Source organism: Choristoneura fumiferana, chromosome 4 (genome assembly GCF_025370935.1).
Source record: "Choristoneura fumiferana chromosome 4, NRCan_CFum_1, whole genome shotgun sequence".
Classification (NCBI taxonomy): Eukaryota; Metazoa; Arthropoda; class Insecta; order Lepidoptera; family Tortricidae; genus Choristoneura; species Choristoneura fumiferana.
Genome location: NC_133475.1, coordinates 6,272,294 through 6,293,164, shown reverse-complemented (window position 1 = coordinate 6,293,164; position 20,871 = coordinate 6,272,294). Strand labels below are relative to the sequence as shown.

The window sequence follows — 20,871 nt, the reverse complement described above, 5'->3', positions numbered from 1 at the left end:
ATCGATACTAAGGATAGAGCTATACTTAGGTATTTCCAGAAATTTAATTGGAATAATATGATATTATGGCATTTAAGATACTCAAAAACCTGTTACGGTTTTGTGCTGCACTCTGACGGCAGAAAATTGCAGTAATATTCCCTATTGCCACCTTTTTTTTTTTTTTTTTTTTTTTCTCGGTGGGAAAATGCGTTACGCACTATCCCTGCACCGTGGGGACGATGCAGGGGGTGTATGGGACTCTCCTCTCCCCTTCCTTCCCTCCAATTGGAAAGGAAGGAAGGGGAGAGGCCTACCCATTAAAAACCCACCGGTATTCCCTCACCAGCCAAGTATGCGGGTGCCATGGGAGCACTGGGAGACACCACGACACCCTCTGGCCGGCCCGGTCTAACCGGGTCCTCCTCTCCGTGAGGGGGGGATCAGGAATACTCGATTCCCCCCTTACCCTTGTGGGTCGCTCTGGCTAGAAGGGGAGCCCCTATCCCCCACTAGCCGACTCCACTAGGAAAGAATGGCGGCGAATTGTCGTCGCCTTCTTCCCAACCGTCTGCGCCGGAGCGGGTGCGCAAGGGGATCGTTCTCGCGCTCTCGCTCCTTCTCCTCCTTCTGCGAAATGATTTCTTCGCAGAAGGAGGCGACGGCCTCCCAAGAGCTCTCGCTCCCCAGCATGGCTTGCACGACGCTGGGGAGCGAGAGGTCGCCACCGATCGCCGCCATCAGGGTGCGGCGCCGCTGGGCCCAGGCGGTACACACTTCGAAAGTGTGCTGCGCCGTGTCCTCATCGGCGCCGCACTCGTGGCACGACGCCGTCGCCTCCCTTCCTGCAACCTTGTGGAGATACCGCCCAAAGCAGCCATGCCCGGACAGTACCTGTACAAGGCGGAAGGTAAGGGACCCGTGTTCCCTCCGACACCAATCCTGGAGCACAGGGCGGATGGCTTCGATCGTGCGGAGGCCGTACTCAGCCTCCACTAGCTCATCCGCCCAGCGCTCCAGCACCTCTTCCCTCTGGACCTCTCGGGCCCGGGCCAGCTCCTCGGGAGCCAGGGATTCGCCACGTTCCCTGCGTTCCACTTTCGCCTTGTAGGCGTCGGCGAGCACGGCCGCTTCAATCTCCCAGGGGGGGAGATCCGGCCAAAGCTCCAGCCGCTGCCCAGCCCACCGTCCGGTAGGCCCGGGCCATCCTTATATAACCTTAGCTTAGAGTCATGATCATGAAATTTGACCATGATTTTTTAGGAATTTTTATTAAACCCGGAATTCCAATTCAGTTGCTGGACCTAATGATTTACGTGTGCGAAACCGCGGGTAAACACAAGTTCATTTCGACTGCCCGAAAAAGGTTATTTCCATAATGGCTACGGAACTTCAAAACCCATAACCCCGCCAGCCCGCAATGTATTTGCATCACACATGATATTTCTCGCTGAGTGTCAATAAGGCTTTAGTCTCAAGGACCCTCTGTAAACACACTTACCTTCAAACCCCCCCCCCTGCCTCTATTGACAGAGTTCTAATAGTCTTAATGGAAATGACTTGACCGTTTCCGGAATCAAGGATGGACTGAAATTTGAATGTGTTTTTAATTCGTTCGTGTCGCCACGGTCAATTCCGGTCATGGTCAGAGATGTTGTGTTGACCGCTAGAATAATCGGAATGTATGATAATGATTTTGTGAGTGCGAGAACGAAGTTAATTAATGTAACGTAGTGATGGAATAGGTTAAAGGTTAATTAACAACTTGATAACTTTGAGCGTTTTTGTCGGAATTACCTTGGTAAACAAAAAATATTCTATCATTTTAGGTGTGACATTATTATGTACTCATGCCAAATAACAGCTTTCTGATCTAAGCATGGATAGACGGACAGTCTTACATAGTGAAACTAAAGAAAGACCGTATTTGCAGCTACAGGCCCTATACTACGAAAAAATTCGAACTTCGTATGTTGCCGTCCCGCTGACGCTAATAATATTTAATACGAGAGTGAGAGGGACGATACGCTACGATCTTGGATTTTCGAATTTCGTAGTAGCCCCCCAGGCATAGCTACTATTCAAAAACGGTGACTAGTCCAATACCTATAAAATATCGTTGTAACTTATAAAGAAAGAAAGAAAGAAAGAAAGAAAGAAAGAAAACCATTTATTCGTGACATTTTACAAATTAAAGAAAAAGAAAAAAGGAAATAAAGACAAATTTTGTCACGAAATGGTCCCAACTCAGCATGATGCCAACCTTGCGGCCGACGCTGGTCTTCCGTTGGAACCATTTAGGAGACTTATCGACTTATTAATTAATAAATCTCTTTTGTTTAAAAATAGGTATATCACTTAATTAATGACTGTAATGAATGGTTTAAAGTTTAACACCAAGTAGAATCTCCATTAAATAGAGTCGTTAATTTAAAACTCAATTAATTATCCAGATTTTGACGCCGCAGTTTTTCTTCAGAAATATTTACTTATAGATATGTACTTATTATATATTATGTTATATACATGTAAATGGGTTAATTGTTTGTAATAACTAAATTCTATTCGTTGAAAGTCTACATCACTTTCTGATACAGTCAAGGGCAAAGATATCGATCGACACGGGCAAAGTTGCAAAAATATGTATACACGGCCTTAATGTTAAGTGCATAAAGTCGTGTATACATATTTTTGTAACTTTGGCCGTGTCGATATCTTTGCCCTTGACTGTACATTAGATTTTTCAAAAATAGTGTTAATTATTGATAAGTTATGGTTGTTAGGTTTTATTTTTGCAGTGTTAGAAAATTAAAATTGTATTTACCTTTTTCTCAGCTAGGCCCAAATATATGTAAATAAGTAATTTAAAGTTCGTACGTCGCTAATTTTGATTGAAATTTGACGTGTAACATTCAGTCCTACTTAAAAATATCGTCGCAGCAGCTGTGTATTATTTATAGACTACAAAGCCGTTGATTAGGCACTTCACCTTTTTATCTGCCGAAGCATCTCCTTAGAGCGAAAGTCCAGGTCGAAATGTTTAACTTTCCAAAGAATGTGGAAAGTTTAGATTGTTTTCCTTGATCAAAGTGTTTTGGCAAACCTTGGGAAGGGTGGGGAGTGTAGGCGGGGCCAGCCGGGAACAGCAACAGGTCCAGAGAGATCGATAGCTGCACGGAGGCTGGCGCATGCGTGCAGCTCATTGCAAACACCATGCGCTCTCTGGTGCTACTCTGGCTGCCATTGCTAACACCAGGTATGTCATAACCAATAAACCCACAAATTATCCACCCAGTATCCCTCTAGGCGTGTTCTACGCGTTCATTAAAAGTTTTAAACTTCCTGTGTCAATCTTGCGCTCTTTGAACACCGCTAGAGCAGCGTTAAATCGAAATGTCAAAGTGTCTTGTCTATGGTATGCGGGTTCTTTGTTGTTAAAAGCAAACTAAAATGCGAATGATTTAACTCTAATAATTATTCGAGGACGAGGATAAGATGCACGAAATATTGTTTAGAGAAATCGTAATAAATCGCAAAGTGTTCTACTAACAATGAGCAGGCGCTAAACTGTCAAAAATTTGCACATGGGTGCTAATTCAGATGCTCAATATGTAACGTTCTAAAATTTTAGTAAATAGGTACCTACAGGTAGATACCTCCTATGTGTAGATAAGGAAAACTTAACCTTTTTTAATGTTAAACGGATGGAAATATACCTTGCAGACATAATAGAGCGAATTGGTGTACAATAGGTTAAAAACATACACAAATATTTCTGTTATGTTCACTGTTATTATATACTACACTGTTACTCCCCCAGATCTCATCCATTGCGATTAGCAGCCTTTGAAGTAGTGTACTCTATATAGTCTTGCATTGGGTTTATTCCCAAGCTCTATTAGGTAGGCATATGTAGTAGCGGACTGTTTTCCGCACCTTGACGACTTATTGCACATTTTGCATGTCCCAGGCTCTATTATAACCGCTGAACTGAAAACCGTTGGAGTAAACCAGCGCTGCAGCGCAGTACTGAAAACCAGCTTTTTGCTTCTTTCGGCACAATGTCTTTTTCTTTTTCTTTCTTTTTTAGTATGTAAGAGTACGTAATAAGGTTGTCTTATTTTTAATTGTATTTTTTTTTGCTGTGCCGAAATTTGGCGAATAAATTTATTCTTTTCTTTTAAACGAGTTCTTCAGTGGAGACCGCGTCTTGGCAAACGTAGTGTAGGGCGCCCTCCGGTCAGGTGGAGTGACGATCTGCGAAAGGCTGCTGGTAGAAGCTGGATGCGTCTAGCCGAGGACAGGGCGCAATTGCGCTCATCGGGGGAGGGCTATATCCGGCAGTAGATAGATTGCTATAGGCTTGTGATGATGATGATGATGAAGCTCTATTATGGAAGTGTAAAGTATGTAACCAACTTCCTGCAATTTCCAGAAAGCGAATGCGACCTGCTCCGAGACAGCGTTCACGTGACGTCCGCCGCGGCCCGGCCCAACAACGAGCTCTGGTATTTAGAAACACTTAAATAAATATTCATGTAGGTACATACAACGTGGCCCTACCCTCTGGTCAATGATGAATAGAACGTGTAATTAGGGTATTTCTAACAGGTACAATGCCTCATAGCAAATGCCACAGTTTTAACGGAGTAATGACTGATTTAAGAGTTAATACTTCGGAACAATGGCGATTCAATGGTGCGTGCGAAGTTTCCAATCCGCACTGGGCCCGCGTGGGAACTATGGCCAAAGTCCTTTTGTTCTGAGAGGAGGCCTGTGCCCAGCAGTGGGACGTATATAGGCTGGGATGATGATGATGATGACTTCGGAACAGCCTTATGCATAATTAAATATATAGTTTTTATAATATGTATTAAAACAGTCCTAAGAATGAACTCTATTCGAAATAGGATTTCGGTCAGTGTCCAGAGGGTAGAAACGTGTTGATTAAGCAATAGTAGCTTTAAATAGCAAAAAAAATACACACACACACACAAACATCACGCCTGTATTCCCAAATGGGGTAGGCAGAGCACACGAAACGTTACCGCTTCGGAGCCACTTTTAGCAATTTTAGGTTTACAAATACAAATTATAATACGTTTGCTGAATAAACTTTTTGATGAGTTTGACAAAGTATTTCATCAGTATCTCAGCATGTATAGGTCCCACTGCTGGGCACAGGTCTCCTCTCAAAATGAGAGAGCTGGGGCCGTTGTTCCCACGCGGACCCAGTGCGGAATGGGAACTTCACACCATTGATTTTCTTTACAGGTTTGTGCAGTTTTTCTCTGGATGTTGTCCTTCGATGTAAAGCTCGTGATAATTACAAATGTAATTTATTGAATCAGGCGTTACTTTGCGGAGGTCCATATCAATGAACTAAAATAATTTCCTTGCTCACCCGCGACCTTACGATAGCTAAGCTTATGCAAAATATGCGTGTTCATGCAGTTCCTCCACCTCCACACTGTAAGAACACACACAAATCACACAAACCCATCTATCACCACCACCACACTACACTGACGCGTTTCGAACTCAAACAGAGCTCATCTTCAGAGTGACACAACCGTACACCATGCTACCAGTTGTTAGACTAACGAACCACAACCACCGTTTTAACTTGTCACTGTAACTCCCCAAGTACCCACATACGTTTTATGAAACAAAACAAAACTACCCACAAATTATTAATATTTTTTTTTTTAACCGTCCTTCAAAACTACCTTGATTTTTTATTTATTTACTGTTAAGAGTTAAGAGAACTCTTTGTACTCTAAACTTTGTAACCACAAAGAGAAGGTAGATAAAGGAACTAGATCGGGTGTATACAAGCTCACTTGTAATGACTGCAGTAAAGTATATGTTGGTCAGACAGGACGCAGTTTTAATGCTAGATTTAAAGAGCATGTTTCGGCATATAGGAATGAGCATCCTGATAAGTCGAATTTTGCCAAACATTTGTTGGAACTAAATCATTCTTTATCGGACTCCGATTCGTATGAAGTGTTACATTATTGTGGCAAGGGGTTTCGTCTCGATGTTTTAGAATGCATGGAGATAATTAGATACAACAGTATGGGGTCTATTATTAATGAGCAGGTAAATTTAGTTTCATCTCCCTTGCTACGGCTTGGATCTAATTTCAGCAATGGTAGTTAATAAAACATGCCTTGACAGTAAATAAATAAAAAATCAAGGTAGTTTTGAAGGACGGTTAAAAAAAAATTATTAATAATTTGTGGGTAGTTTTGTTTTGTTTCATAAAACGTATGTGGGTACTTGGGGAGTTACAGTGACAAGTTAAAACGGTGGTTGTGGTTCGTTAGTCTAACAACTGGTAGCATGGTGTACGGTTGTGTCACTCTGAAGATGAGCTCTGTTTGAGTTCGAAACGCGTCAGTGTAGTGTGGTGGTGGTGATAGATGGGTTTGTGTGATTTGTGTGTGTTCTTACAGTGTGGAGGTGGAGGAACTGCATGAACACGCATATTTTGCATAAGCTTAGCTATCGTAAGGTCGCGGGTGAGCAAGGAAATTATTTTAGTTAATTACAAATGTAATTACGCTCACCAGCTTCAAAAACTTAGAGGGGGAGACTACATTCTCTATTGTAGCCTCTCCCCACAAAAGATTCGCAAATTAAAATAATACTTAGCTGTCTCGATACGTTAACACATTGGGTAGGTAATTTCCGCGTGTAAGGGTTCTTACACATAGGTAAACGTAAACACGACAGGATATCCCGCCGTCGTACTACGATGCGGCATCGTTTCACGACACGACGTCGTGTCATGTAAAATCACGATGTAATCCTTCGTAGATTTCCACGACACGACTTCACATCTTGCAACAATTAAGTAATATATTTATTGATTGTTCCTCTCATCCACTCAAAGGTTGACTGGGAGAGATCCCTTAAAGAGATATGTCCGCCTTTGTACAAGTATCTGAAAGCTTGTCAATTTTTTTTTGTTTATTTTCTTTAAAAATAAAGAGTTTACATTTATAGATACCTACCTACATACATATTTGGACGAAATCAATTTAATGATAACTTGTATTATTGTGTTGCTTTGGATTTACAACATTTATTTGCTCAGGTGCTACAAGTGCCTTGCTGAGGTCCCGGAGGACAAGTGCGCAGACCTCCGTCACAACAACTCTGCGCTCATAAGCAAATGCCACAACGACCGGCGGATGTGCATGGTAAATACCTACAACATGTAGCAAGCTAGCTACCATTCATAATACCTTGATCACATACCTTACCAAATACTGACACCCAGGTGAGGCACGTTTTAATGAATTACCTAAGTAAGGCACACCACAGCAAAGCATTTCATCGAAACGCTCGATTTTCTTTTTGGGAATAAATCCACATTAATAAGTGCCATTACTTTTACAATATGTCCAAGCGAATAGCATGTTTGACTTGAGGTTACCTACTGAGGCGCTCCTATTTACAAATCACTTCAGTATGTGCCTTCAATGGGTCCATATTGACTCGCATAAAATCGATCCTCCGATTTTTTTTCCTGCTACCGATTTGTAGCCAGAATCATCACTGTTCCGAATTTTTTACTTCATAATTTTATTTGTCATAAATTTGTACTACTATCAACTGAGGTCATAATGGTCACTTATCAGAATATCGTAATTCATAACGTTGTCACTAAGATATGTTTGTACTCATAATGCTGGTTTTCATATTTTTTTCTTTCATAATCATCAATTTCAATAAACTTGTTAATCATAACATTTAAACATCGATACAGTTTTTTTACGTTAATTTAACGTTAATGCGATGTTGGAACTGGAGCGAAAGTTTTTATATATTATTATCAATATGGAGGAGAAATAAACGAATATAAATAGGCCCAGATGATGATATTGATGAGATTATTTACTTAAATTGTGATTATCCTACTTTACTGGTGGCAGTTTGGTTCTGTAGTGGTCGCAGTTCTAACCTAACCTAACCTACTTTACTGGTAGCAGTATGGTTATGAGGGGGTTGCAGTTTTAACTTAACCTAACCTACATTTCTGACATCTACTAAAACTTATAAGACGATTGAGGGTAAAATTCATATAAAATTGATTTGCTGACGAATTGTTTTTTCTTTGTTACTTACGTCTATTGTGGTTAAATAATGTCTGCAGTAATAACATCCAACAGATGGTGATTGCTTCGCCCATTGATGGCGTTGTCATCGAAGTACTTATTTTATCACATTTTTTTTCACTAAACGAAAGCAACGCCGGCCATAAACTGTATGACAGTGAAGTTTATAGCTACAAATAAGTCTGCTTTAAAAGTATATGATAATGGAGTTTTATGAGTGCAAAACAATATGCTTAAAAAAAGTATGACAAAAAAGGAGTACAAGAGATATTTATGACAACTGCCATTTTGGTTTTAAATGTTTCGGAGTTATGATCCGTAGTAGTAATAATCGGGGTTGAAAAATTATGCCAACTTTGGCGCACCCGCCTTCAATATTCCGATCTCCTATTGCAAGGAATAGTCTAGTACACGTGCCACCAAAATACCTAAATCATCATCATCCCATCCTATATACGTCTCACTGCAGGGCACTGGCCTCCCCTCAAAATGAGAGGGTTTGGGCAGTTGGGTTTGGGCGGGCCCAAATACCTAAATATTACCCTGTAATTTTGTAATCTTCTCTTCGTAACAAAAATGACAGCAAATCCTTGATCATCCTCAATTTGAGTACAGGTGAAGCGCTTCTCCTACACAACGTCAACTGAAAATTCAACGACAGCTCTCAAGATGTGGGCTCTGGAGCGGAACTGCACGAAGCACTGCGAACCAGGATGCATCATCATCGGAGAACGCACCAAACTTTACGCGTGCACCTCATGCTGCACCACATCTCTCTGCAACTACGGATCCAGTGCTAGCCGGGGCACGCTGCAGCTAAAACTTCTTTCCATTACCTTACTTATCATCACCACACTTACGAGGTTAACTTTATGATCGCTCTACACCAATTAAACCTTGTTAAGTTTAAAATCCTTAAATCACATCGCTAATTCGCTTGTAAATAGTGCTACGAATTTAAAAGGAACCAAATTTAGTCGGTACTTTAGTTAATTCAATCAAATTTTGACGCTTTTAAATAATACCTGATCTTAAATTTATGTAATTTAAGGACTTAATGCTTAAGCGTCAGTGAGTGAGGTGTGGCTAAATAAGTACTACTTTAGTTGCAAAAAGTTGGAAGCTGTAATTGTAAGAAGTTGCAAATGTTGCAATGGCAAAAATAAAATTTCGTGCAAGTGAAGAATTTCGTATTGAGAATTCAACCGCCAGCTAGCTCTTTTCCTAATAATAGTTAATAATAATAAAATGAATAAACCTTTTGCTTAAAATAATTTGATGGAATGTAAGCAAAATTCATTCATTTATTCAACGCAAATAATTACTTAAAATGCGCCTTGTCTATTTCTCAAGACTTATTTCACCAATTAGTAAAATTTTTGTATAGCATTGAAAACATTGGTTGCGGAAAATATTGTAAAATCGACCAAAGAAAGAGAATCTCGCAAATAACTAACTTTAGGCGCGTAGGTACCTAACCTACCTACTTACATTATGAACGCTACAGTTATTTATTTTCGCGTACCTATGTTGTAGGCACTTTTACAAAAAACAATGAATATATGTACTTACCTACTTAACAATAACCTAACTGTATGTAGATAGATCTTATTATAATGAAACTGAAATAGTAAAATTATGCTCTACCCTTCTCTTATACATTTCTTTATGAAGACGTATTGCTTTTCATGGTCTCAGTTTCAAAGTTACTAATTATTCTATAAACAACTAGGCCAGTCCCACTACCTAGAAAATTTTGAGTACCTACATATCACCTTCCCATGTTTGGGATGCATGTTTTAATACATACGGGTAGTAGTTATTTTAACCTGCTACCTGTTTATTATTAATTATAATTATATCTTTCCAGACTGTATTCTAGACTAGAAGAGAATTAAAATTATGAGATCAAATTAAGTTCATATTTTTATTTGAAACCCAAACACAAGGTAGTTACGTCTGCACTGCAGCACTGGAAATTAAAGCGTCTGCCACATATTCTGCGTTCCGACACAACTACCATACACTACTCCTTAGTGTAGGTAGGTAAGGTCAGTTAGTGTATTCTTTGGTAAGGTACCTACTCTGGTTGCAGCTTCACCAACTCAAGTCATACAGTCGAAACTGAATCAAGTGCCAGGATGGAACTTCTTCACAATAAATTTGGCAGATGAATAAAAAATCAATATTATTATGACATTTGCAGCGTAAGAGTTCCACGTTGATACACAATACAGTTTCCTCGATTGTACTTCAAGAGTAACCAGAAAAAGAAACTAATTATTATGCATCATATCGGACTTTATATTTATAACTAGCTTTTGCCCGCGGCTTCGCTCGCGTTAAATTTGTAGTAACATAGATTTACTTTCTACGATCCAATTTCGTGTTTTGATTGACTTTTCGAAGGATAATTCAATAAGTCAATTCTATAGAAAGCTACCATGTCAGTGAATGAATTGAAACAGACTTCTTTTACCTAAGGAAATTGCAAAGTTCCCGCGGGATAGATATCTCATTAGATCGATTTAAAAAATCCTTCACTTCAAAGCAAAAAGCTTTTACAGTTCTTTTTGACTAACTTTGGCTACCTACCTTTTTATTGGCAAAATGCTAAATTCCCAAGAGATAGAATTAATTAGTGACTACATTTACCTCTCAGATTAAATAAAAAAGTAAAGATGGAGAGCGGTAAACAGCACAGTTACGATAATATTATAGTGTGCATATTGGGAGTGTGTGTGTGTCGCAGTACACACTACACCTCTCCCCTTGAAAAAAAAAAAAGATAATCACTTATTTTACGTTAACATAAAAATAACTTGTTTCAAAGAAGAAGAAAATATAGAAGATAGTAATTAAATTTTTTTGAAGTTAAAAGTTACCTACTTCAATAAACACTTTTTTATGATTTGGAATTTTAATATTGTTTTATTATTGCAAAAAAAAATAGACAAGTAACAAATACTTGGTATGAATATTATTATTTATCTAAGACTTAAAATAAAATATATATACTAACACAAAACAATGCTTACGTTATACTTAATAACTACTTTTATATTCGCACGCTTTGTTGACGAGATTCAAATGAGCATCTAATTACTAATAGGTATATATATACAGCTTGTAAATTACAGAAAGTCTACTTATAGTTTCATTAAAAAAAATATGTGTAAGAAAAAAATTTATAATATATTTTTAATTTAAATACTTTTTTTTATTATGATTAAATTCATATTATGTTTCACAATTTTACAACATGAATTGTTATGGTATGAATCTACTGTTTCACTTTGTGTACTGTGCTCTCTAAGAAGAATTTTCGTCATTCACCTCAATCCAACTTCATACTTTTCTTTGTACATAATTTCTTTAATTTCCCTATCACGATACATTTTTTTTACCCTTATTTTCCTTACATACCTATCTCCTTTCAGTGTGCTACTCTGGCATCATTGTATGCAATATTTTTTTTTATATGTACTAACTTAATATAAAAAATATTGAAGAAAGAAATAAAACTTTAATAAAATATAATAACAATTTACCTTTTTCTTTTGAGCAAAAAAAAAACGTTCGATCTTACATCCAAAAATTAACTAATTTACCCAAAATTTCAAAACAAAATGAGAGTTCTTTAATTATTTACTTTTGTTCTGATAAAAAAAAACTGTTAACACAACGGAATGAGGCCTAGTGTAGCGTGAGGTCTCCGAAATGTCAAATCTCATAGTTTTTGGGTGAGCTACGCGGGTTTATTTATAATTAGAATAATTTTGTGAATATTTTGCATTACCTGAAATTAATTATGGCAATTATGCGTTACGGGGCAATGAATGTGTGTGTTTTGAGACAGTTTTGTCTTTCGGAAACTTTTGTCCTCCCTTTTTTTCCGAACAAAACGGAACTAAGCAACACTGTGATTGCTGGATATTTTTATGGTACGGTTGTAAGGTGTTTTAAATATGATTTTAATCTAAACTTTGTTTTCGCCCGTAATAACAGACTCTGAAAGCCACACTTAAAAATCTCACTCAACAGTGCGCCATCTAGTGAGACAAAAAACGATAGCCCTCATTCGAATAGTTACGTATACCCACCGTATACCTAAATGTTTGTATTCTATATTTTTTTTTTAATCTTGCCGCTCTGCTGTGGTCAGTTCTCTCATTAGCTCTTCCGACTCCTTGCATCTCGCCCGGCTCCAGTACCTCATCCACGACACCAGCTACTACCCTGCTGCTTGCCACTTCAATCCAAATCCATCGTCAGCTCGCCAGCTACTCACATTTTCATTTCTTTGCATCCAGATCTATCAACGAATTCTATGTACTTATTTGTAACGTTTCTAAATATCTTCTTTTTTTAATATAGCTGCTTGTTGTACAGGTTTTTTCTTTAGATTTTATATTTGTTTTTTATCTATTTCTGCTTTCTTCTTATAGTAATAATTTCTTAATTCACATATTTTACTGTCCAAAAAACTCAAGTCCTTGTAACTGGTGGCGCAGCGCGCCGCCAGCGCCGCACGAGGCAGCGGCACTTGCAGGGTCGCCATGTAATGTGGGGCGATGGGAGATGAGAAATACTACCGAATGATGAGTAAATACTGCGTTTGTTTAATTTAATAAGCTTATGATAATATACTTATAGTGTGCATATTGGGAGTGTGTGTGTGTCGCAGCACACACTACACAATTTCTTGTGTGTACCGTACTTCCAAAACGTCACTGCCAGATTGTGTTGTCACCAGATTAACATAATATTTTACCTAATCTAGTTTTATTACTTTAGCTTGTGCGTTTTCTGGTTCAGTTAGTATATACAATCCTCTTTACTCGTATTTGTTTTATCCCGTGTGAATATCGGAAAATTTTGAAACTTTGTATGTAAGTGTGTTTGTAAGTCTGTTTGGTTGTTACTTCGTCACGTCTAAACCACTGAACCGATTTAGATGAAATTCGATATACTTACAGATAGTTTGAGTCCCGGAGAATTACATAGGATAGATTCTATCCTGGAAAATTATATAGTTAAGTACGAATTCTGCGCGGACGGAGTAACGGGACTCACGGGTAACGGCTAGTCCTTATAATAAGAATACCTACTGCAGCAAAACTAAGAGCCCATGAACAGAGAAGGTGCCCATAGACCCTAGTCAGGCCGGCATAAATCAAACAACGTAGAATTTAGTATCACGAACATTGTTTATTAAACGTTTAAGCCGCACAAAAAGAAAAAAGATCAAACAATAAAGTGGTTATAAAAAATAACCCAAAGGTATATAAAAAATAAACACAAAACACAGTTTATATAAAAAAGACCGAAAGTCCTGTAAAAAATATCAACACATTGATTGGTTAATAAGTATATCAGGTACAAGCAATTTAACAAATTAGTGCCAAACAAATATAGAGTCCTAAAAAGTTCGAAAAACGGAAGCGCTTATGGTAAGCCTTGAATTTGAATTTTGGGAGCACGGTAAGATGAGTAAAAAAATACGTGAGCCCTCAAAACATTAGGAGCAAATGCACCCCTTCACGATGAAAACTGGCTGTAAAATCCTAGTTAAACCTAATTTCATGCATGAAATGTAGAAACTAGTTACTTGCCCTTAGGAAAAAAACAGGGGTAAAGTAAGTTTGAGAAACCTAACGTATAAAAATAGGCACTCAGCAGAATGCTTAGTCTAACCAAAGTGTAAGGTTACAGGTTTCCCTCTTCTTGACCGCAACTCAACAGCCTGCGTGGTAATACTGCAGGGCTATGGCTGGTAACCTCCGCAACCAAGCGTACGGAAAAAAGGTCCGGTAGATGACACCCGATTCAGGCTGGCCGGGGTAACGGTCGGGCTGGAAAGAATTTTATAAATTAGCCCACAACAAAGCAAAATGACCTAGCCTAAACGACCCTAAGCGTCAATGAAATAAACACTTACCCGATGGAAAATCGGCGATGCAGAAAAAGGTGCTCCTTAGCACGGGCATATTATACAGGGTGGATTTCGACGAGGGACCTTTGCGGAACTGGCAGATAGTTCAACCTTAGCACTATATTTCCCCCATAGAAACTATGGAAATATATGTTACCGTTTTCAAGTTATAGCCTTTTAAACATTCATACCATAAACTACTTTGTGCCAACCCTAGTGGCTGGGTCAATGTTCTTACTTGTAAACAATCTTTAGACGTCAGGATATTACGTTAATATGTTGCCATTTTCCCATTTTTAGGTCTTCGTGCAACGCTAAAAAAATCGATGCAGGATTTGCAGAGGTGATTGTCTCTGGAGTATTTACGTAATTTCTTAGTTAATAATTCTAACCACAACAAATAACTCCACATGACATGACATGACACTGACATTCACTCGAATGTACTCAATCGTCATAAGCAATTAAAGAAGATAGTAACCTCTTTCATCATAAATAAAATGTCTCTGTTTACCTACCTAAACTGATAAAAAGGTTTTAGTTCGTTAACTCGCTTCATCAAATTATTTTCGAATGAGTTGAAATTGTTCCCTGGTTGATCAGCAATTCATACAATTGGCTGTCCTTGTTTTTTTTTTTTATTTTATTTTGGTTATCGCCAAAAAATTTAATACTTAACAATATTTGACGGATATTGCACTAAAGTTGTAGTAATAGGTTGTCATAGGACTCTTCATTCGCCGAGCCGAGATAGAACCAACGCATTTTCTACAACTATCGAAACTCTTTGCATGATTGAAAAATCGATCATAAACATATCATAAATATGATGTTTGAAATGAAATTGACATTTAAGTTCATTTCATTTGCTTCCTATACATGAAAATGCCTTTGTTAGATGCACGTGGATATTTAATTTGCTCATGTTATACGCGAGCTACAATCATAATGCGGTTGAAGCTTTACGACGTTACAGGGAAACATATCCACCACCACACCCAACAGGTCGTAGGACAATTTTACGTGCTTGTGATCGTGTCACCAACAATCAGCCCATTCACACCCATTGTACCAAGAACAGCTCAGAACGATCAACGTGGAGGACCTGTTATTCGTCTTGCGGCTAGACTTGAAGAAAGAATACTGCGGTATTTTGAGCGGAATCCAAGAAAAAGTTCGAGATCAGCTGGTCGACATTTCGAAATAAGTCATACCGCAGTACTAAAAGTTCTTAAACGTGCCCGCGCCTTCACCCTTACAAAATACATACTCGGGCACGGGCTGCAGCGTGTATTATTAGACACGGAGGAACATTTGAACACCGTATGTAAAAATTGTAATAAAGTAATTGATATTCGTATTTTTGCATTTTATTTGATTTGTTTGACTTTTATGTGTCATTTTTACATCAGTACGATGACAACAACTCTCGGAAATAAACGTAATATCCCGAGTTTTTCCGACGGCGATTCCTTAATCTAGCCATCTTGCCGTTATGTGCAGATGCAATATAGGGTTATCACCACAGTTAAAAATGAGTGAATTTTGTATTTTTTTTTTTTACTTTGTTTAAGTTTCTAAACATTATAAATCGACTGTGTATCACTTAAACAATGCAATATCTCCGCAAAGGTCCCTCGTCGAAATCCATCCTGTATATTCTGTGGCACGGGAAAGCAGGAAATCCCTACTAATATTATAAATGCGAAAGTAACTCTGTCTGTCTGTCTGTCTGTCTGTCTGTTACGCTTTCACGTCGAAACCACTGAACCGATTTTGATGAAATTTGGTATATAGATATTTTGAACCCCAAGGATCAACATAGGATACCTTTTATTCCGGTAGAGGGCGCCACCGCGCGATAACCTAGATCCGCGCAGACGAAGTCGCGGGCTTAAGCTAGTTTGTCATAAGTGGAAAAAACGGCTGTGGCACAAAACAAGCGGCACTTCTGTAACTTCGCCAACACGGCACAGATGAAAAAGCACAAATCCAGGACTGTTCACTGGTTATAATTTACCAAAAAAATAGCACTTCAGGACAGAAAGCAGTGTTCCGCACTCAACAACCAATGTTCTAAGAATGACTCTAAAACAAAAACGCCAAAGGAAAAGCCAAGACACAAATTTAAATTTCAAAATTTAAACCAAAAAATCAACTACCTAGTATTAAAAGACGTAAACAGCCAGCACAAAACCGGCCAGTGAAAACGAATGAAAATAACCAAAAAGTATGCAACACGCAACTCGCATGCAGCGTTGTAATGCTGCACTACCTATTCTCTGTCGGAACTGTCTACCTATAGTACTCTCTTTTAGCAGACGCCGTCGTTTTTCTTCAAGTCGTATCGTTTTATAATATTCAAAAAAATCAAAATTATTTGTTTTGGATTTCACCTACATTTAGGCACACATCATCCATAAGTGCTAGTATACTAAAGTCAATACTTACCCCCTTATTCATAAAACTTAACAAGCCTATGTTAACTAACAAATGCTTTGTCCCTTTCTAACAAATACAAATGTCGAAGTGACAGATAAGGACAAACGAATTTTAGCGGCATTTTAACTAAAATAGGTTTGATTGTCGTTTATGAATAAGGGGGTTAAGCTATAAGCTTTCGTAATTTTCACTTATAATTAATTAAGTACTACCACAATCGGAACAATTCACGCCAATTGATCTAGTCCCAAAAGTAAGCTTAACAAAGCTTGTGTTATGGGTACTAAGCAACGGATAAATATAATTATATAGATAGATACATACTTATTTACATATTAAACACCCAAGACCCGAGAACAAACATATGCGTATGTATTTATTTTTATTTAATGGGCTGCTTTTTTATACCTATACCTAGTTCTTACAATTGGTACCGCAGCCTATTGGCATTCACTTCAAGATACTTAACACCCATATTTCAGTTAAATGTACATATTTATACATCCCTTCTTGGATATATGTATGAGCCTTGTTACTTTAGCAACTACACACACACTACTACTAGGACTAAAATGAAGTGCCTGAAAAAAGACTAGAGCAATGGCGAGCTACGTTAACTTGTCGGTCGATGACTCGACCTTGATCCGCGTTCGGTGGCTGTTATTTACTATTAATTAAGCTATAATAATAAGTGCCTTCTTGGCAAATTACTGTACTAACCATATGTCAGACTGCGAGGGTCATACTTTAGGAACCCATAAAGGGTTTCAGCACTTTTGAAACCAAATCTGCCTGCTAGCTGCGTGCTGGCGGCATTGCTAAGCAGGTATATTATTCATTTCATTTATTTAAACCTATTTTTCCACTTCAGGTGCTTACCTACTATTGCAGACCGGTTTATTACGAATTTGAGTACCTACTACGGCTGATAATTTTAGCCAAAAGGAAGGAAGCTCCAAGTTATTTTATTACTCTCCTGTCAGCTAAATTTAGAAGTGATACATTGAACTGAAATTATAGGGTCTTGACCTAATCGTGAGTTAAATTCGCGTCCAAAAGATATTTACGTGTTTACTCTGAAGCAAAAATATTATTAGTCATGTCATAGGTGTAAAGCCACGCCCTTGCGGTTCATAAGTCTCTAGTCTAGACGGTTCGTTTTGCCTACGTAGGTAGGTACGATAAGGCTCAGTATCTACCTATTTATTTGGTTGGAATGGAACTGGAGCCGTATACTATTTTGGGACAAATTGACGCCCGATATTGTAGACAAGTTTAAATAAGTGATGTGACTTATATGAATGATGTTAAGCAACTTGTACTATTAAGTATACTGTGATTTGGAACACCTATCGCCAATAGGCATTTTCCGATGTAGTTGCACAATCCGGGCCCAGCTTCATTATAGCATTAGTACTATTATATATTCTGTGATTATAGTATGACCTTGTTGTAACTCAGATACTTATTTTCTCAAAGATGTTATTAGTACAATTATTATTGAAGATACCTATCATTTCATTACATAACAAGTTATAAATGCGTATGGAATCTGGTTATTGCCATGTTATTTTACAGTCACTGTTTTAGAGGTCCAAGCTGAAACTGTATGTATTGTATTATGTATCAGATCAAATTTCATTACAGTAGACAGTAGCTAGCTTGGCACATTTCAGTGGCGTGAACCAAGTATGAAACTCGTTTTCTTTAGAATAAAAACAACAATCATATATAAGTTAATTTATTATGAATAGACAATGCACAGAAATAAAGTCGTTGCGACCTAAACACGGCTATAAATTCTTAACGTAATTGGAATGAACCATTAGTTAACTTTATTTCGTATTTCTCTTTATGACTGGGAAGGTAATACATTTGGGAGGACAATATGTTAAAACTTAAGATATCATATTAAATTTTAATACATAATTTTAAAGAAGTATCAAGTTAGGAGAGTTGGCCACAGTCAGAAATGACTACTTTCTTTGATGGCTTGCCAGATTGGGAGCCAAGGGCCTCCACCTGCTTGACAACATCCATGCCCTCAACAACATTTCCGAAGACGACGTGTCTGCCGTCCAGCCAGGATGTCTTCACGGTGGTGATGAAGAATTGGGAGCCGTTGGTGTTGGGACCAGCGTTGGCCATAGACATGACACCAGGTCCGGTGTGCTTCAGAACGAAGTTCTCATCAGCAAACTTCTCACCGTAAATAGACTTTCCACCAGTGCCATTGTGGTTCGTGAAGTCGCCGCCCTGCAGCATGAAGTTGGGGATTACGCGGTGGAAGGTGGAGCCCTTGTAACCGAAGCCCTTCTCGCCAGTACACAGAGCGCGGAAGTTTTCACACGTCTGAGGAGTGACATCTGTTCTCAACTGAAACAAAACAAATACCAAATTAAGTAACATTACACAAGAACAATGAAAAGTTAGTTAAACCTCGAATCATATTTTGGTAAACAGATGCTTCACTAGTTCAACTATCGAAAATGCCGCATCATGCTATAAGTATACTTATACTATACTGTATATTACAATACATTACACTACAACTTGTATAAAGAAGTATCAAAACTCAATCTAGACAGACGCAGACATTATCTAACAAAAGCCTCCCAAACGACCTTCACACAGTGGAGGTAATGGTCGACCGAGAATTAATTACGATGACTACATACTTATATCTATAATCACATGAGCTTACACAAAAGTAATAGGTGTCGTGAACAAAACTCGACTAATAATCAGTCCTATAAACAATAACAATATTCATAAAATATTATTTTGTACTACATGAATAACTAAAATAATTTCCAGAAAAAGCGTGGCCGGTCCCAATCACGCCGGCCGGATGACAAAAAATACATTACTACTTACTTCGATAACAATTCGTCCCAGCGGTGAGCCATCAGCAGCAACATCAAAAAAGACTCGAGGTAGACCCATTATCTTGTATTTTTACACAAAACGTGTAAACTATTTCACTTCGAATAACCACAATGGCGTGCGGCTGCGTCCCTCGTCAATGCCGGGCGGAAAAGGAATGGAGCATAGACAAGGTTAAACGCTCCAACTCCACGCTCTACAGTATAGCATGTCCGCTCAATTAAAATCAAAATCTATCTGTTAAGTACGTTGATTTAAGGTTACTTTACACTTTCCAACGTAGAACGAAACGTCCGACGTCGGACGTTTAGATAATCACCGTCGCTCTAATCCATGTATGTAAAATTGTTTTGTAAAAAGTTTTTGTAGTAAAATTATTTATTTCTTCTATTACATAGAACGAAAAGGAACGAAACGAACAGTTGCATACACAGATTCCATATTATGCAACTTCATATGAATTAAACTATACAAGTATACAACTACTAGCTGAGCTGTTGCCCGCGTCCGACATGCGTTGTGCGCATTTGCGCAATGTGCGCAAAGTATACACACACTCATCTATGGTACGCGACTCCATCCGCGTAGAAGTATGAAAAATAAATAGTTTACATCCTATTCTCAGACCTACCGAATATACACAAAAAATACATAAAATCGATCAAGCCGTTTCGGAGGAGTTTGGTCTTAAACACTGTGACACGAGAATTTTATACTCATACTCATACTCATACTCATACTCTTTTATTGGTAATATCATTATTACATGTCATTTTGTTAAATTAATCTAATATATTCTAAGAACTAATTAAATATAATAATATATAGTTATAATATTATATAGTTGTTGTTTCTTTAAAAAAATATGGCTCTGTCTGTCCATCGGAGGACAATTTTGCCAGTGTCTAGTAGTTTTTGCCGTTGTACGGTAAAAAAATTCTAGAAAACGAAATATGAGAGGTAATGGTGGATGAACGATGACAGCGCGAATTTTATATAATAGAGATAGATTTGGTTTCTATGAAACTCGCATGAAAATTACTGTCATTTGTCATTTACTGTTTTACATCTCGTGGTGAAAATTGGCTTAACTTCGGTTTGGACTTTGATATTTAGTGAGATTAAAACAAACGGACCGCCAGCAACCCAACCAACCAACCAGCAGCAGAGCTACTACGAATCTCGAAACTCGAAGTTCGAATCGTACCGTCCCTCTCGCTCTCGTATTAAATAGCATAAGTGTTAGAGGGGCCGCACGACACGAACTTCGAGTTTCGAGTTTCGTAGTAGCCCTTCAGGGCTCTAGCCAGCCCTGCAGGCAGCTGTCGATGTCACAGTCAAAATTTAAGTATACTAGTTATTTCTTAGATTTTTGTTTATTTTTTAACATGATTTTCTCATAGTTTGTGCTCAATTCGAATAATCAAATAACTCCTGCTAATTGTTGTTTTGATCTATCTCGACGCTGATAACTGATACCTGTAATATTCATTCAGCAGG

At 38.1% G+C, this 20,871-nt stretch overlaps 3 protein-coding genes across 4 annotated transcripts; 1 reads left to right on the top strand and 2 right to left on the bottom strand.

Annotated features, from left to right (window-relative positions):
* Window positions 1-453: 453 nt before the first annotated feature.
* Window positions 454-3,182, bottom strand: LOC141427160 (uncharacterized). The gene is made up of 2 exons (XM_074086395.1): window positions 3,083-3,182; window positions 454-1,187 (listed from the first exon to the last, which is right to left on the bottom strand). Exons 1-2 carry the CDS (start codon window positions 3,180-3,182, stop codon window positions 505-507), a joined length of 783 nt encoding a protein of 260 aa, XP_073942496.1. The 3' UTR covers window positions 454-504.
* Window positions 2,600-10,025, top strand: LOC141427356 (uncharacterized). 2 transcript variants are annotated; one of them, XM_074086694.1, is made up of 4 exons: window positions 2,600-3,235; window positions 4,415-4,487; window positions 7,085-7,190; window positions 8,724-10,025. In XM_074086694.1, the coding sequence occupies exons 1-4, from the start codon at window positions 3,193-3,195 to the stop codon at window positions 8,982-8,984; spliced, it is 483 nt and encodes a 160-aa protein (XP_073942795.1). In that variant the 5' UTR covers window positions 2,600-3,192; the 3' UTR covers window positions 8,985-10,025. The 2 variants fall into 2 exon arrangements, with proteins under 2 accessions (XP_073942795.1, XP_073942796.1); XM_074086695.1 differs by lacking the exon at window positions 2,600-3,235 and adding an exon at window positions 3,283-3,394.
* An 8,185-nt stretch (window positions 10,026-18,210) lies between these two features.
* Window positions 18,211-19,515, bottom strand: LOC141427355 (peptidyl-prolyl cis-trans isomerase-like). Its single transcript, XM_074086693.1, has 2 exons — window positions 19,363-19,515; window positions 18,211-18,861 (listed from the first exon to the last, which is right to left on the bottom strand). The coding sequence occupies exons 1-2, from the start codon at window positions 19,429-19,431 to the stop codon at window positions 18,433-18,435; spliced, it is 498 nt and encodes a 165-aa protein (XP_073942794.1). The 5' UTR covers window positions 19,432-19,515; the 3' UTR covers window positions 18,211-18,432.
* Window positions 19,516-20,871: the final 1,356 nt, after the last annotated feature.

Coding starts and splice junctions, on each gene's coding strand:
- LOC141427355 (XM_074086693.1), bottom strand. CDS start 19,431: ATGGGTCTACCTCGAGTCTTTTTTGATGTTGCTGCTGATGGCTCACCG. Junction 18,862..19,362: donor TGGGACGAATTGTTATCGAA/GTAAGTAGTAAT, acceptor GTTTTGTTTCAG/TTGAGAACAGATGTCACTCC.
- LOC141427356 (XM_074086694.1), top strand. CDS start 3,193: ATGCGCTCTCTGGTGCTACTCTGGCTGCCATTGCTAACACCAG. Junction 3,236..4,414: donor GCTGCCATTGCTAACACCAG/GTATGTCATAAC, acceptor TGCAATTTCCAG/AAAGCGAATGCGACCTGCTC. Junction 4,488..7,084: donor CGGCCCAACAACGAGCTCTG/GTATTTAGAAAC, acceptor TTATTTGCTCAG/GTGCTACAAGTGCCTTGCTG.
- LOC141427160 (XM_074086395.1), bottom strand. CDS start 3,182: ATGAGCTGCACGCATGCGCCAGCCTCCGTGCAGCTATCGATCTCTCTG. Junction 1,188..3,082: donor CACTCCCCACCCTTCCCAAG/GTTTGCCAAAAC, acceptor AGGTTATATAAG/GATGGCCCGGGCCTACCGGA.